Here is a 14,312-nt window from a genome sequence, read left to right on the forward strand (position 1 = left end):
GATGATTTGAGAGAAACAATGTATTATTTAATACTTCCCAGTATTACAGTAAAAAGACGTTTACTTAGGAGAAGTTGCAATTTACAATTAATGAAAAATATTTTTTTGAGTGAAGTCTGGTCAAAAAGAAAAAAAACTTTCTGTATCAGACCAATTCATTGCTAATAGTAATTTTAGTGGTCAACAACATATCTCACCAGAAAAGAAGGTTATGAGTGAATAACAACTATTCATCACACAAAGCTACCGTATGGTTTCAGAAGACTGTATTTAAGATAGGCCATGTTAATGATTACGATTATAATTATGGTGCTTGTGCATAATTTTTTAAGCTTAAAAAGCTCCAGTCCTCACATCACTCAAATTATTTTGCAGATATAATAAGATAATTATGATTATAGAATTTTCATTTTTGAATTAACTATCACTTTAACAAATTTTGAAATGCAGTTCTACTTAGACGTTAGAATTGTAACCTTATCAAAGAAATCGAGAATCGCGTTAGTTCAGTCAGGTCATGTTAGTCATGCTTGCATCAGCTGACAGTCAGCTGTTCCTGACGTGTACCAATCCAGTCTCGACACCTATCACCTGCGGTCTATTTAGATTCCCATTATTCAGTGTCTCTACATCGCATTGCTGCATGCAATTAACTCCCTCCTCCAACCCCAACTCCACACCAACTGAACCTGTAATCCGATCTACCTTGTTCTTTCTTTACAGTGTCTTCATTGGAAGCAGTCTCTAACATTTTGTTTACAACTCATGTAATTGTGAATTGTTATTATGTATGCTTATAATGGTTATGTTCTGTACCCCAGAACATTTGTCTTGCTGCTCTCCCCGCTCTATCCAAGCATGGCTGCATGGACAGGCGTGTGGAGTGTTGCCCAGAACATAACCATACCACCAACACTAACTGTATGCAATTATAATTGTCATTAAATATACTTGACGGAAGTGGTCCTGATTGAACCCAATAAAATATGAAAATATTCCTAATATAGGAATATTATTATTATATTTAATATAGGCTATAGGGAATTACACTAGTGATGGTTCATTCGTGAACGAATATTTTAGGTGAACGAATCATTCTTATTTATGTAATCCACTGACTCATATTTCTCATTCCCTGAAGATCCTCCCTCCACAGGGAGCGTGCGCGAGCTCGACGTTATTAGCAGCACATGCGCAGCTTGTCAACAGCTCTGTGAACTGTTTCATCCTGTCAAAGAGTTACTTAAGATGTGACGGAGCATGTGATTTGTTGAATGTAGTGAACAAATACGATAGTCCCATTTGTGAATGAGTTGAATGAACTGATATAGCTCGTTCATGAATTAAATGAATGAGAGTATACCGGATCAGTGAGCCAAGCATGTAAATCTCAATCAGCAATCAGCGCAGTTATAGGTGCACATACGCTTGTTTTCATATTTAGCATACAGAACATAACTCCACGTTTAATCCATGATTTATTAATGTGAATATATGATATATGAACAGTCTGACCAAACAATTAAAATGTTTAATTATGCAAGAAAACCTTGTGCTTTGTCTGAACAACTTATTTAGACTATTTATTTATTGCGAACATGCACACACTTTAATAAAGCCAAATCAGTTTTTGTCACAAGTAAATACGTTCGTTTACTTAGGCCATAACACATAATACACTCTTTTTCGCCCCCTGCTGTGGCGTATTTGTGTATAGTATGAAGAAATGGTCAATGAACAAATCAGTGAACGAATCTGAACGAATCATTTTGGTGAACGAACTGAAAATCAATGAATCTCTTGAAATAATCAAAATTTCCACCACTAAATTCCACGCACCATAAATTGATTTTTAAAATTTTTGTTTTTAGTGACCCGCCCCACAACAAAGTGCCAATTTCTTAACCCGACCCGCGGGTTAAGAGACGACCCGCGCATCACTACCCCACACCCTGGCATCACAAGAGTCATGATGTCAGTTCGGTGAAGAACGATGTGGTAACACTTTAGAATAAGGTTCCATTAGTTAATGTTAGTTAACTACTTTAGTTAACATGAACTAAGCAAGAACAATCCTTCTAGAGGATTTATTAATCTAATGTTAATTTCAACATTTACTAATGCATTATTCCAATCAAATGTTGTGCTTGTTAAGTAAGGGATAATGTACATCCAGCCGGTTGTTTTCGCAGCATAAACCCCGACAGGGACTTCAGAACCCCGACATGAAGCCTAGGGGTCTTGTATCAGCCTTAAGGGGTTTATCCTGCGAGAACAACAGGCTGGATGTACATTATCCCACTTATTACATGGCTACTTGCCACATAAGTAAATAATTAGATACAAAATATTGATTTGAGTTGAAATATTTGAATGCAAAGCTTCTGTAAAGACGGATATTTAAGGGAAATGGTGCAGTCAAACCATTTATTACACAACATTTCACCACAAAATAATTAAAGGTGCTTTAGGGAACTTTTGTAAAAAAAAATATTTTTTACATATTTATTAAACCTGTCATGTCCTGACAGTAGAATATGAGACAGATAATCTGTGAAAAAAATCTAACTGCTCTGGCTCCTCCCAGTGGTCCTATTGCCATTTGCAGAAAGTCATGCGCTCCCGGTAAAAAACAACCAATCAGAGCTGCGGTCCGTAACTTTGTTTGTGTTCAAAATGTAGAAAAATGAACATAATAAGCGAGTACACCATGAATCCATTTTACAAACCGTGTTTTTAGCTTGTCCTGAATCACTAGGGTGCACCTATAATAAGTGTTTATATTCAGACTATTTTAGATTGCTTCGGGGATACCGCGGCGGAGTAACCCAGTACCTTTGTGATTCTTCATAGACATAAACAGAGAGAAGTAGCTCCGGATACAATGTTCTTCCACAAGACGCAAGCAGTTCTGTTTATTAACCGCTAGAGCGTCAAAAGTTCCCTATTCCAGCTTTAAGGCAATAAAAGTATTAAGTCAATAAAATTTTAAAACCTTACCAGTTTGTTAGTTCTCTTATAATCCATTACAGCGTACAAAACAATCGTAGCAAAATGGCAGCAGCTGCATTTTGTATGAAATAAGAGTTAGTCCGTGATACCAGGATGACATAATTAAACAATTGTACACCAATTTTAATTGAGTTTTAATATTTTATTAGCTAAACAAACACAAAACTTTCAGCTAGAAAAAAATTGGTCAAACAAGAGTACAGCACCGACTGCTGTTACCTGGATGACTCGTGTTATTAGCTTTTACTGGTTGTTATTGAGAGATAACATACCTTGGAATGTCACAACTGACCAATCAGAATCGGGTATTCCACAGACCCATGTAATAACATTAGTTAATGCACTGTGAATTAGCATGAACAAACAGTGAATAACTGTATTTTCATTAACATTAACAAAGATTAATAAATAGAGTAATAACTAATGGAACAATATTCTAAAGAGTTACCAATGATTATTTACATTGTAAGTGTGACTGTTCTATAGAGAGAAAGTGTAGTTATGCCACATCATTATAGGTTTCAAAACACAGAGGACACATCAATCGTGCTGCTTCAGCATGAGATATTCAGAGTGCCCACAGACAGCTGAGGTATGGGCTTTACATAAATTAAGGGTACGGAGGCAAAGAAAATCAATTGGTACAAACTGAAGTCACAGTTAATGTTAAATTCAAAACAGAAATTTTACGGACTCTGATAACACACTGAGTATTGTCATGTCAGATGTCCAACAACCATACACTTTATCACTGCAGATAACTCGTGATAAACACACTGTGTGCTTCATATGGGCCAAATGCCAACTTCCTCTTCTCTGTTAATCATCATGTTACGACATAAAGATTACAATAGACAGAGATGGTATAATGAAAGAGCATGTGGAAATATGTTTGTGTGTGTGTGTGTGTGTGTGTTTGAGAGTTATAGATGAATGTAGGAAGATAAATATAAAAACATTAAAGCTACAGGGCATGAGAAATTCATTTTCTTCTTCATTTCAGTGCCGTAGCATAAATCTTCATTTCTCTCAGCTTACATCCTCAAATAATTCCTTCTAAATTTAATTTAAACTGCTCTTTCCACAAGATGTATGGCTCCAAAGCAGCTTTACATAGAATAATGCCTTACAATCTTTAATGACTGAGACAAAGGCAAAATTAAGATGATTAGTCAGAATGAGGAAGAAACCTTGGCAGGAACCAAGACTCAGCTGGGAAGTCTTCGTCACCTGGTATCCAAATACTGAAACATCCAGTAAACCCTTTACATTTAGTGTCTCCATCACTTCATCTTTGTGCATGTGCAAAAAAAGGCTTTAACTTTATATACTCTATACTGTGTATCAATTTGATATATTGAAAACACATTTATTATAATGAAGAACTGTGGAAGACCTCTTTGTCATAGTTATCTCTAAATCAAGGTGTGAAGACAGAAAAAGCATCAGAGAAGCAAAGTTGGTTATAAATTCTCAGATCTTTGGCATTTTAAATGAGTATCTGCTGCACAAATGTTACACCTCTTTTAAAATGAGCAAAATTCCTTTGCTGCAAAGTGCCTCATGTTGTCTTGTGAGGAGTTATGAAGCTATTGTCTAAATGTTTTAATGTCAAGGAGCCTATTGAGAATGACTCGCACCTATTTTAAAGGTATAAAGCTATTTATTTAGCAGCTTCACAGAACATAGAAAAGGCAAGATTGACAAGAAAAAAAAAATCCCACTAAAAAAATCAATGCAAACCATTACTGAATATATGTAAAAAAAAAAATAATAATAATAATAAAAAAACCATGAGATATACATACCAATAAACAAAGAATAAATACTACAATATAAATCTTTTACAATACGTTGTGTAATGTATTTCTGAGAACGCCAATGCTGGACCGCTCAGACCGCTTAGTTGCGCCATACTGCCACAACTTCAACTCTATTGCGATTCAATCTATGAATGGCTTAGTTGTCTCTTTGTATTAATCTTGCATAGCAAGAGTGCTTCAACACTGAATAAATTACACACATCAGCTTTAAATAGCAGCAGAGGTGCTGATGTTTTCTGCTTTAATTTTTTTTACCTGACAAAAAGCACAAGTCATCTGCAAGACTGCTAAAATGTAAGCACAGCCTATTCTGCTTCTTTCCAAATAATTTGAGGTTAATTAAGTACGTTTCACAGACACTTTGTATGCTTTATTAATAGCCTTTCAGTTACTTTATTGCATAACATTTATAAATGCATAAAAATATATCCAAATAAATTAATTAATTTGTATATAAAATAAATATTTAAAATTAATACATCTTTTTTATTATATATTAAAAATTAAAGATATGTAACTGGGTAAAAAATACAAAATACAAAAATGTTTAACTCTACTATGACAGCAAACACCTCTGAAATCTTTATCATGAAAATGTCTTCGACCATTATGAAAAAAATGGAAGAAAAGTTTCCTGTAATCACCAAAACGTACCTCAAATACTAGCAAAACCTAAAATATTTAAGAACTATGACTCAATAGTGCCAACAATTCTGACCACCTACACACCACAGTGGCCAGTTCTAGCCCACACTTGAATTTATTAAGGACAGTCTCTGCCAGTTCTAGTCTCAGCTAGCTGACCATCCTGATGGATGCCACTGGCAGTTGAAGCAAGCATCACAAAGCCAGGGCTTTGACTCAACAGCATAAGGTCCGGTCCACATTGCAGCTTATTCAGGCCAAAAATGGCCCAGTTAGACAGGCAGGGATTCAGCTGAAATGTAATACGTCATTTACTCCATTTCATTTATCATAAATAATTTAGACCACAGTAAAAGACTTAAAACTAGACATGAACAAATTTACTGCCAATGGTTGTAAAGAAAATGTGTAATCAGAGTAATCATAGTTGAGTCAGCCAATCAGACTGAAGCTTGCCAGACTGAGAAAGTAGTATTTTGCAGTTTTGTGTAATATGCTCCAGACAGTTAGTGAACAGACTGTGGGTGGTCTGTGGGTGCTTGAATATATTTCTAACTAAAACTAGCTGAACATACTGACGGCTGCCTGCCACAAACAGGAAAAGAATCACCATGGACTTACTGAAGCCTGCCACAGCCAGGATGAGCGTCACCACAATGGAGATCCAGGACACCCACAAAGCTTTCTTCCTGTAACTCTGAGCTTCGTGAGGCTTCAGGCGCATGCTGCTCTCCAAGAGTCCTGTCAAAAGAGTAAATAAAACACTAGTTAAAGGCCATTATACAATTAAATTAAGTGCACTAGGAGAACAAACAACAGGGGCTGATTATTTACTTACTGGACCGTGACAGGCATTGAGCCTGAGGGTAGCAATATTAAAGAGCTTTGTGTCAGACGCAAAGATGAGCAGAAATGAATCTGCACTGTCAGAGGGGCATTGGATCGGTTTAATCAGCAGAGCAAAATGGTTTCAATAAGATTTAGATGCCACTAAATTATGTTTATCATGTATCAAGTCACAAAAGATATGACTTTAAATGCTGTTCGCGAGCAGCCCTGGGAGATCTTTAGCTATTGGAAAATGAGACAACGATGAAAGCATGTTTCCACCTCAGAGTCAAATAACAAAGAGTCAATTAAACATGTAAAACATGTATTTGGGACGTTATTTATCAGAATGACTTTATATCTTGCTGTTTGACTTCATATCACATGCCAGTTTTGTACAAAGGTTTGGAATGGGTAAGATTTGATTGTTTTTGACAGAAGTATGTTATGCTCACCAAGGCTGCATTTATTTGATCAAGATACACTGAAATTCAATATATATATATATATATATATATATATATATATATATTTTTTTTTTTTTTAATATGTTTTATAACATAGATTATTCCAGAAACAGAAACCTTTTGTAATATTATAAATGTCTTTACTGTAACTTTTGATAAATTTACCACATCTTTAAATAAAAGTATTAAATCTTACTGACCCCAAAATGTTGAATGTCTCAAAATTTTAAACTTTGGCTCTCACTTATCTTCTTATTTTTCACTCTGAGGCATAAACATCATGTTTATGTTAGCTTTGCTGTTTAGCTTTGACATGCAGTTCCCTGAGTGTGGGAAACTACATCTGTGTCCCTCAAAACAGTCTTTATCAAGATTCAAGACATTATTAGAGATAAACTCTCCACCACAGGTCACAAATTTAATCCATGAGTGTAATTATGAATAAGTGAACAGAATCAGCAGAATCTGTTGACTGTCTATTGTATAGCCTCCAAGCAATGATTATATTGTGCTGTGTTTACCAAAGAGGTGAAATTCAAATATGCCTCTGTCATCTGTTCTAAATGAATGGCAGCTATGTCATGGTGATAGTGGGTGGCTGTGTTTATCTTCCCCTATGCTCACCAAACTGATCTGTCGGCCTGTGGAAGTCACATGTTGAGGGTCATGAGCACAGAGTCAATAGGTGGTCAGTCAGTGTGATTGTAGGAACTGAAAAACAGAGCTGGGGAATGTGTCCACTCACATGATTTATTTCATCAGTCAGGATCGCAAGCATATTTTGCTCTCACACAAATGTAACCCATAAGTTCCAAACTATTTTATTTCCGAACCAAAAACACACTCCAGTTAAGCTGAACTTTGTTCTTACTGATCTATTAGAAACCTTTACACACAGTGCTCAGTTTGTATTTTCCCATGCAAACTCTAGACCATAGACACATAAAATGAGCCACAACTCAACATAAAGGTCTTGCCCCAACTCCGTCTGTCTGTTAATCATGTGGAAGAAGGACATCCACATGACCCAGCATTTCATCCATGCTTAATAGGGTTTGCATGAAAGAGAGAAACATTCTTTTTAGTGGATTAAAGGATGTCGGCTAAAAGATTAGCTTTTGATTCAACTTGTAGGAAAACCTGTAAGTGGAATTAAGCCATTTTTGGCATTAATGATGTTACTTAGAAAAACAGGATATGCTTCTCTTTATAAACAGATTTTTTGGACAAAAGGGCTGCATGTCCAAATGCAATGAATAAATATGAAGAAACTGTTTTTAATCCATATTATTTTAATAATCAATTGTGACCCCCTTTGTTTATCATTGGGATTAAGTAGAAAAATTATAAAAATCTGATTGTGTTCATAGAACATAAGACAGCACTGCCAACAATTGTGACTGCCAACTGGCCCCTGGCAGCCTAAAGTTTCTACTTGCTTTATGTGCCAAGGAATTCACTGAAGGCTGCCAATTCATTTCTATCCTAAACTAGCTGTCCATCCTAATGGCTGCAACTGCTGGTTTAAGTAACTGAAAGTCTTGAGCAGACAGACCTTATCTGAAATGTAGACATGATACCAAAATAGTAAACTAGCATAAATTTTCAAAATATAATTAAATAATCCAAGTGCTGAGAATGTAAACTACAGACTGCTGCTTTTAATTAAAACTCCTGTTTTTGCTTCATCTTTAAATTTTATTTTTCTCAGGCTTCTTAGTCTCATTCTAATGCCCCCACAATTTCACCGGAATTTAAAGGTTTTATAAATTATTCAGTGGCTCAAACTGATTGCACAGGGGGTGCTGCAGCATACAGCCAGGCTCAGATCCTGCAGGCGCAGAGACTAATGCTGCTTCAAGAGTAGAAGTGCTGATATGAGATCAGATGCACCTCTGAACAGCTCCACTGGAGGTAATGAATCAGTGTAGATTCAGCTTGAGGAGTAGCAGAAACAAAATATTCCAGTCTTTTACAGCAAAGACATAACCATCAAAGATGGCCAGATAGTAAACTACAATATTTGTTTACTCCAAATGGTTAGAGTTTTGTCAACATGCAGGTTAACAAAAGCTTAAACGGTTGTGTTTTACTCACCCTCGAGGCATCCTAGGTGTATTAGACTTTCTTCTCTTTAGACGAATCCAATCTCAGTTATATAAAAAATTGTTCTGGCTATTCCAAGCGTTATCATTGCAGTGGGTGGATGTTTCTGTTCAACAGTCACAAGACATCAAATAAAGCATGCGCATCCATAATAAAAAGTACCTATGGGGCATGAATAAAGGCCTCCTGTAGCAAATCCATTCGTTTTTCTAAAATATCTATAAATATCTTCCTAAAATATCCATATTTCAAACATAAAAAAACACTTTTCTCTCACTTCCGGTATCTGTTGTATACGGAAGTCGTTCCAGGCAGATGATGCAGCATGTATGCGCAGCACACACCTCAGAGATATGTTCGTTTCACTGGTTTGTTTTCAGGAGCAAAGGAAGCAAAGTTTCCTTACTTTAGCAAAGTAAAACCAGTCTCCTCTTGGCTTACACTGAAATCCTCCACCATTTTTCTTTACAAATCTTAAGTCTGTACTTCTAGTTTATGACCGTCATTGTGTGGTGTTCTCTCTCTATGTTCATCATTAATCACGTAACGCCGACGTCCTATGCTATCTGCAGAACGGCTTCCGCGTACCACAGTTAAATGAAGTGAGAGAATGTATGGATTCAAAAATGCGTGGATTCACAATAGGAGGCCTTTATTTACCCTCCGGAGCCATGTTTTACTATGGATGCATGTGCTTTATTTGACGTCTTGTGGACCGTTGAACAGAAACACCTGCCCACTGCATTGATAACGCTTGGAACTGCCAGGACAATTTTTTATATAACTAAGATCGGATGTCTGAAAGAAGAAAGTCGTATACACCTAGGATGCCTCGAGGGTGAGTACAACACAGGCTAATTTTCATTTCTGGGTGAACTAACCCTTTAAGGGGAAGTCGTGGCCTAGTGGTTAGGGATTTTGACTCCTAAACCTAGGGTTGTGAGTTCAAATCTTGGGCCGGCAATACCACGACTTAGGTGCCCTTGAGCAAGGCACCGAACCCCCAACTGCTCCCCGGGCACCGCAGCATAAACGGCTGCCCACTGCTCCAGGTGTGTGTTCACAGTGTGTGTGTTCTCACCGCTCTGTGTGTGTGCACTTTGGATGGGTTTAATGAAGAGCACGAATTCTGAGTATGGGTCATGCTTGGCTGAATGTCACATCACTTAAGAATGCATACGTTTGTTGCAATAATAAAATAAAAATAAAAAACATTTTGTATAAAATTCAGAGATTTGATGAAAATACACACACATTTTCATTCACTTGAATCTTGACTACAACTATTTTGAACAACAAATTTCTAACCACGTCAACACAAACACAGTAGCCTAAACAAAGGTATGAGGATATCAAATAAACAACTTCTTATAAAGATTAATATGTATATATACTAATTAGTTACACAGAAATTGATAATAAATAATTTTGTCGTAGCCAAAGGATTGTCCGAAATACCGGAGAAAATCGCACCGTGACGCAGCCTACAAGCATGCCAAGTCAAATCACTGCTGAAGACAACATTGATTTATATAGTAACAAAGTTTATGATGATAACATAAGGAACGAAATATAGTATATGCGTTAGGCCTACATTATCCACAAAACATTTTTTCCCAAACATGAAACTTATGGAGCCGCTTGTGGTGAAGTGTCAAACAGACTCAATGACACAGAGCGCGACGACGAAACTGAATGAAACAAATCAAGCTGTTCCATTGAAACAGACAGAACAATATTTTATATAATAAACAATGTCCATCTATTCCCTTACGAGCTAAACCTATTTTGTTGTACTATAAGGATGCTTAGTCTTTCTCTGTTCTGTTTTTTTAAGTTAAACTGCGAGTGTTTTGTGCTCACCTGAATTATTAATAGGCTAGCTTCAAGAGCGCGCGCCTGCGTGCTCCACTGGACCGCAACCTTCTCCAGCCTTTCAGTTTTATTCACATGCATTCCAAATAAATTACTTTAAAGAATCTCATTGTGTTTTAAATACATTTCTCAAACAACTCCAAAAAAGTGCAGCTCGATCTGTTGTATGTTAGAGAGATGAGGTGCGTTTACCTTGGCCCTCAACGCTATCTGTGATTTTCATCTCCTGGTCCCGGTCCATGTTGAAAGGATCGTCCTGGCTCCCTCTTTTGGGTAGGTTCGGATCCTGGGCAGCGGCGCATTGTCCGTTTCGCACAGCCGACGGGTCAACAATAGTCGGATTAGGAACAGGGCATGGATCAGAAGTCGTACTGTCTGTCATGTTTGTTTGCATTCTCTAATCAGATGAAGCCCTCAATATATGATCTCACGTCGAAGTGCGACGCGCAGCCATCCAGTGGCAGCATTAAGGGTAGCGGAGCAGAGATGCGGAGATAAACGCAATCTGCCCAGCATCAGCAACGGACCCCCACCACACCCTCCCACCGAGAACAACTCCAATCCGAGCGCAAGAATTGCAGCCACCCAAATGTAATTTGACGTGCGGATGAGGAAGATTTTTTTTTTTTTAATCGCTGTCTGGTTTCAACATATGACTTTTGCACAACATCCGATCGAGGAGATAAAGCTGTATAGCCTGTGACTTGAGAAACGATCTTGTCAGGTGAATTTGACAGGGTACCTGCCACAGCCTAGCTGTCTCCAACCTTCAGTCAGATAACCTTATAGGCTATTATAGGCTAATGATTTTATTTTTCCGTTTTATTCTATTCATTCAAATCTAACAGCAATATCTCCCCACGTGTTTTAGGCTAAATACAAAGCGTGATTCAATCTGATATCTATAACACAATTGTGATACTGATTTACAGAAGTAGTATAACAAGTTTATATTTTTATTAACTTATGTTTCAGAGGAGAAAAGCCAGGTAAGGTGCGTTCAACGTTGTTCCACATTTCCTTAGCCCGCAATGGGTTTGAGTTGGTCTGAGCAGTTGACCAACAGAAAGCTGCTTCGTTTAAAAGTTAATTCATTTTCCCCCCCGAAATTATGGAGAAAAGTTGGCCTCGCATATTTGCTATATTCATTCACAGCGAACGAAAATACCTCCTAAAGAATCCAAAGCGCCAAGTTTGGCAGGTTACCAAGCAACGGACAGGATTTAAATTAAGTGGAACGGAGCAACAGTAACTTTTTCCCTCCTTGCTCAAACCTTCTGTAAGGCTCATGATCCAGTCCGGGATTTCCATTTTCTCATTAGTGGACCCTCTCCAAACGATGAACAGGGTTTGAGGGACAACTGATGGTAGTTCCATTATCGCTCTTTGGTGAGATAAACCCGCTCCAAACTGCAGTCAACAGTCACACACAACTTTGTTTCCATTTCCGATAGAAAACAATAAATCTAAACAAAATGACTTTGCGCACTGAAGGACACCGCCAAGACTTTATAGCCCCGCCCTTTTCAGTGTTCCACTCGTTGTCTTTTGTCTTCCACACAGAGGTGGGTAGAGTACCCAAAAGCTACTCAATTAAAAGTAAAAATAATCGTCTGAATAGCTGCTTGAGTAAGAGTAAAAAAGAAAGGTGTGTGTATGCTGGTCATATAATTAGAATATCATCAAAAAGTTGATTTATTTCACTAATTTCATTCAAAAAGTGAAACTTGTATATTATATTCAATCATTACACACAGACTTGTATATTTCAAATGTTTATGTCTTTTAATTTTGATGATTATCACTGACAACTAAGGAAAATCCCAAATTCATTATCTCAGAAAAAAAGAGTCTGGCTGTTCACAGAGCTCTGTTTTCAAGCACATTAATAGTGAGGCGAAGGGAAGGAAAAGATAGGGTGGAAAAAAGTGGAGAGGATTGTGAAGCAAAACCCATTCAAAAATCTGGGGGAGATTCACTAAGAGTGGACTGCAGCTGGAGTCAGTGCTTCAAGAATCACTACACACAGACGTATGCAAGACATGGGTTTCAGCTGTCGCATTCCTTGTGCCAAGCCACTCTTGAACAACAGACATTGTCAGAAGCATCTCACCTGGGCTAAAGACAAAAAGGACTGGACCTGCTGCTGAGTGGTCCAAAGTTATGTTCTCTGATGAAAGTAAATTTTGCATTTCCTTTGGAAAACAGGGTCCCAGAGTCTGGAGGAAGAGAGGAGAGGCACACAATCCACGTTGTTTGAGGTTCAGTGTAAAGTTTCCACAGTCAGTGATGGTTTGGGATGCCATGTCATCCGTTGGTGTTGGGTCACTGTGTTTTCTGAGGTCCAAGGTCAATGCAGCCGTATACCAGAAAGTTTTAGAGCACTTCATGCTTCCTGCTGGTGACCACCTTTATGGAGATGCAGATTTCATAGAGTGCCAAAGCTACCTGGTTTAAGGACCATGGCTTAATTGGCCAGCAAACTCGCCTGACCTTAACCCCATCGAAAATCTATGGGGTATTGTGAAGAGGAAGATGCGATATGCCAGACCCAACAATGCAGAAGAGCTGAAGGCCGCTATCAAAGCTGCCTGGGCTCCCATAACACCTGAGCCGTGCCACAGACTGATCGACTCCATACCACGCCGCATTGCTGCAGTAATTCAGACAAAAGGAGTCCCAACTAAGTATTGAGTACTGTACATGCTTATACTGTCATGTTCATACTTTTCAGTTGGCCAAGATTTCAAAAATCCTATCTTCGTATTGGTCTTAAGTAATATTCACATTTTCTAAGATACTGAATTTGAGATTTTCCTTAGTTGTCAGTTATAATCATCAAAATTAAAAAAAAATAAACATTTGAAATATATCAGTCTGTGTGTAATGAATGAATATAATATACAAGTTTCACTTTTTGAATGGAATAAGTGAAATAAATAAACTTTTTGATGAGATTCTAATCATATGACCAGCACCTGTATATATAGGCTATATACAGCCTAGAATACACACGCAGCCTTTCAAAATATTTGTAATTTTTTAAATATAATTTATTTCAGTGATGCAAATAAACATTTTCAACAGCCTTCACGCTGGTCTTCAGTCTCACATAATCATTACAATATGATGATCTATTATCAATGCTATTCTTTTTAGCTTTCTATCATCAAAAAATCCTGAACAAAATGTCCCAGCCACAGTATCCAAAAAAATATTAAGCAGCAAAAACTGTTTACAACTCTGGTAATAAATCAATATATTGATATCTGATCATATTACTCTGAAAGCTGGAGTAACAGCTGATGAAAATTTTCATCACTGAATTAAATTATATTTCAAATAGGGCTGGGCCAACGCTATATCATGACCACTTCGTACGTAGCCAATTTTAGGAGGTGGCTAATTCCTCACCCGTACAATTCATGTTGCCTTCACATCGATAATATCTATAATTTTTGTGTAACTTACCATGAATAACTGTAATAACTGAACGCGACTGAAACCAAAGCTAAACATTTTGCTAATCATTAAACCATTACTCTGCCTCAGAATC

General features: G+C 37.3%; 1 protein-coding gene across 1 annotated transcript in view; it reads right to left on the minus strand.

The window, feature by feature from the left end:
- The window catches only part of LOC127964451 (transmembrane protein 163), a 34,281-nt gene extending 23,001 nt beyond the window's left edge, over positions 1 to 11,280 (minus strand). The window contains exons 1-2 of the mRNA XM_052564669.1: positions 10,949 to 11,280; positions 6,102 to 6,221 (exon numbers count right to left, since the gene is read on the minus strand). Coding sequence (XP_052420629.1) covers positions 6,102 to 6,221; positions 10,949 to 11,150 — 322 coding nt within the window. The 5' untranslated portion in view covers positions 11,151 to 11,280. The remainder of the gene's footprint in view (positions 1 to 6,101; positions 6,222 to 10,948) is intronic.
- Between the last annotated feature and the right edge of the window lie 3,032 nt (positions 11,281 to 14,312).

Source organism: Carassius gibelio, chromosome B9 (assembly GCF_023724105.1).
Source record: "Carassius gibelio isolate Cgi1373 ecotype wild population from Czech Republic chromosome B9, carGib1.2-hapl.c, whole genome shotgun sequence".
Lineage (NCBI taxonomy): Eukaryota > Metazoa > Chordata > Actinopteri > Cypriniformes > Cyprinidae > Carassius > Carassius gibelio.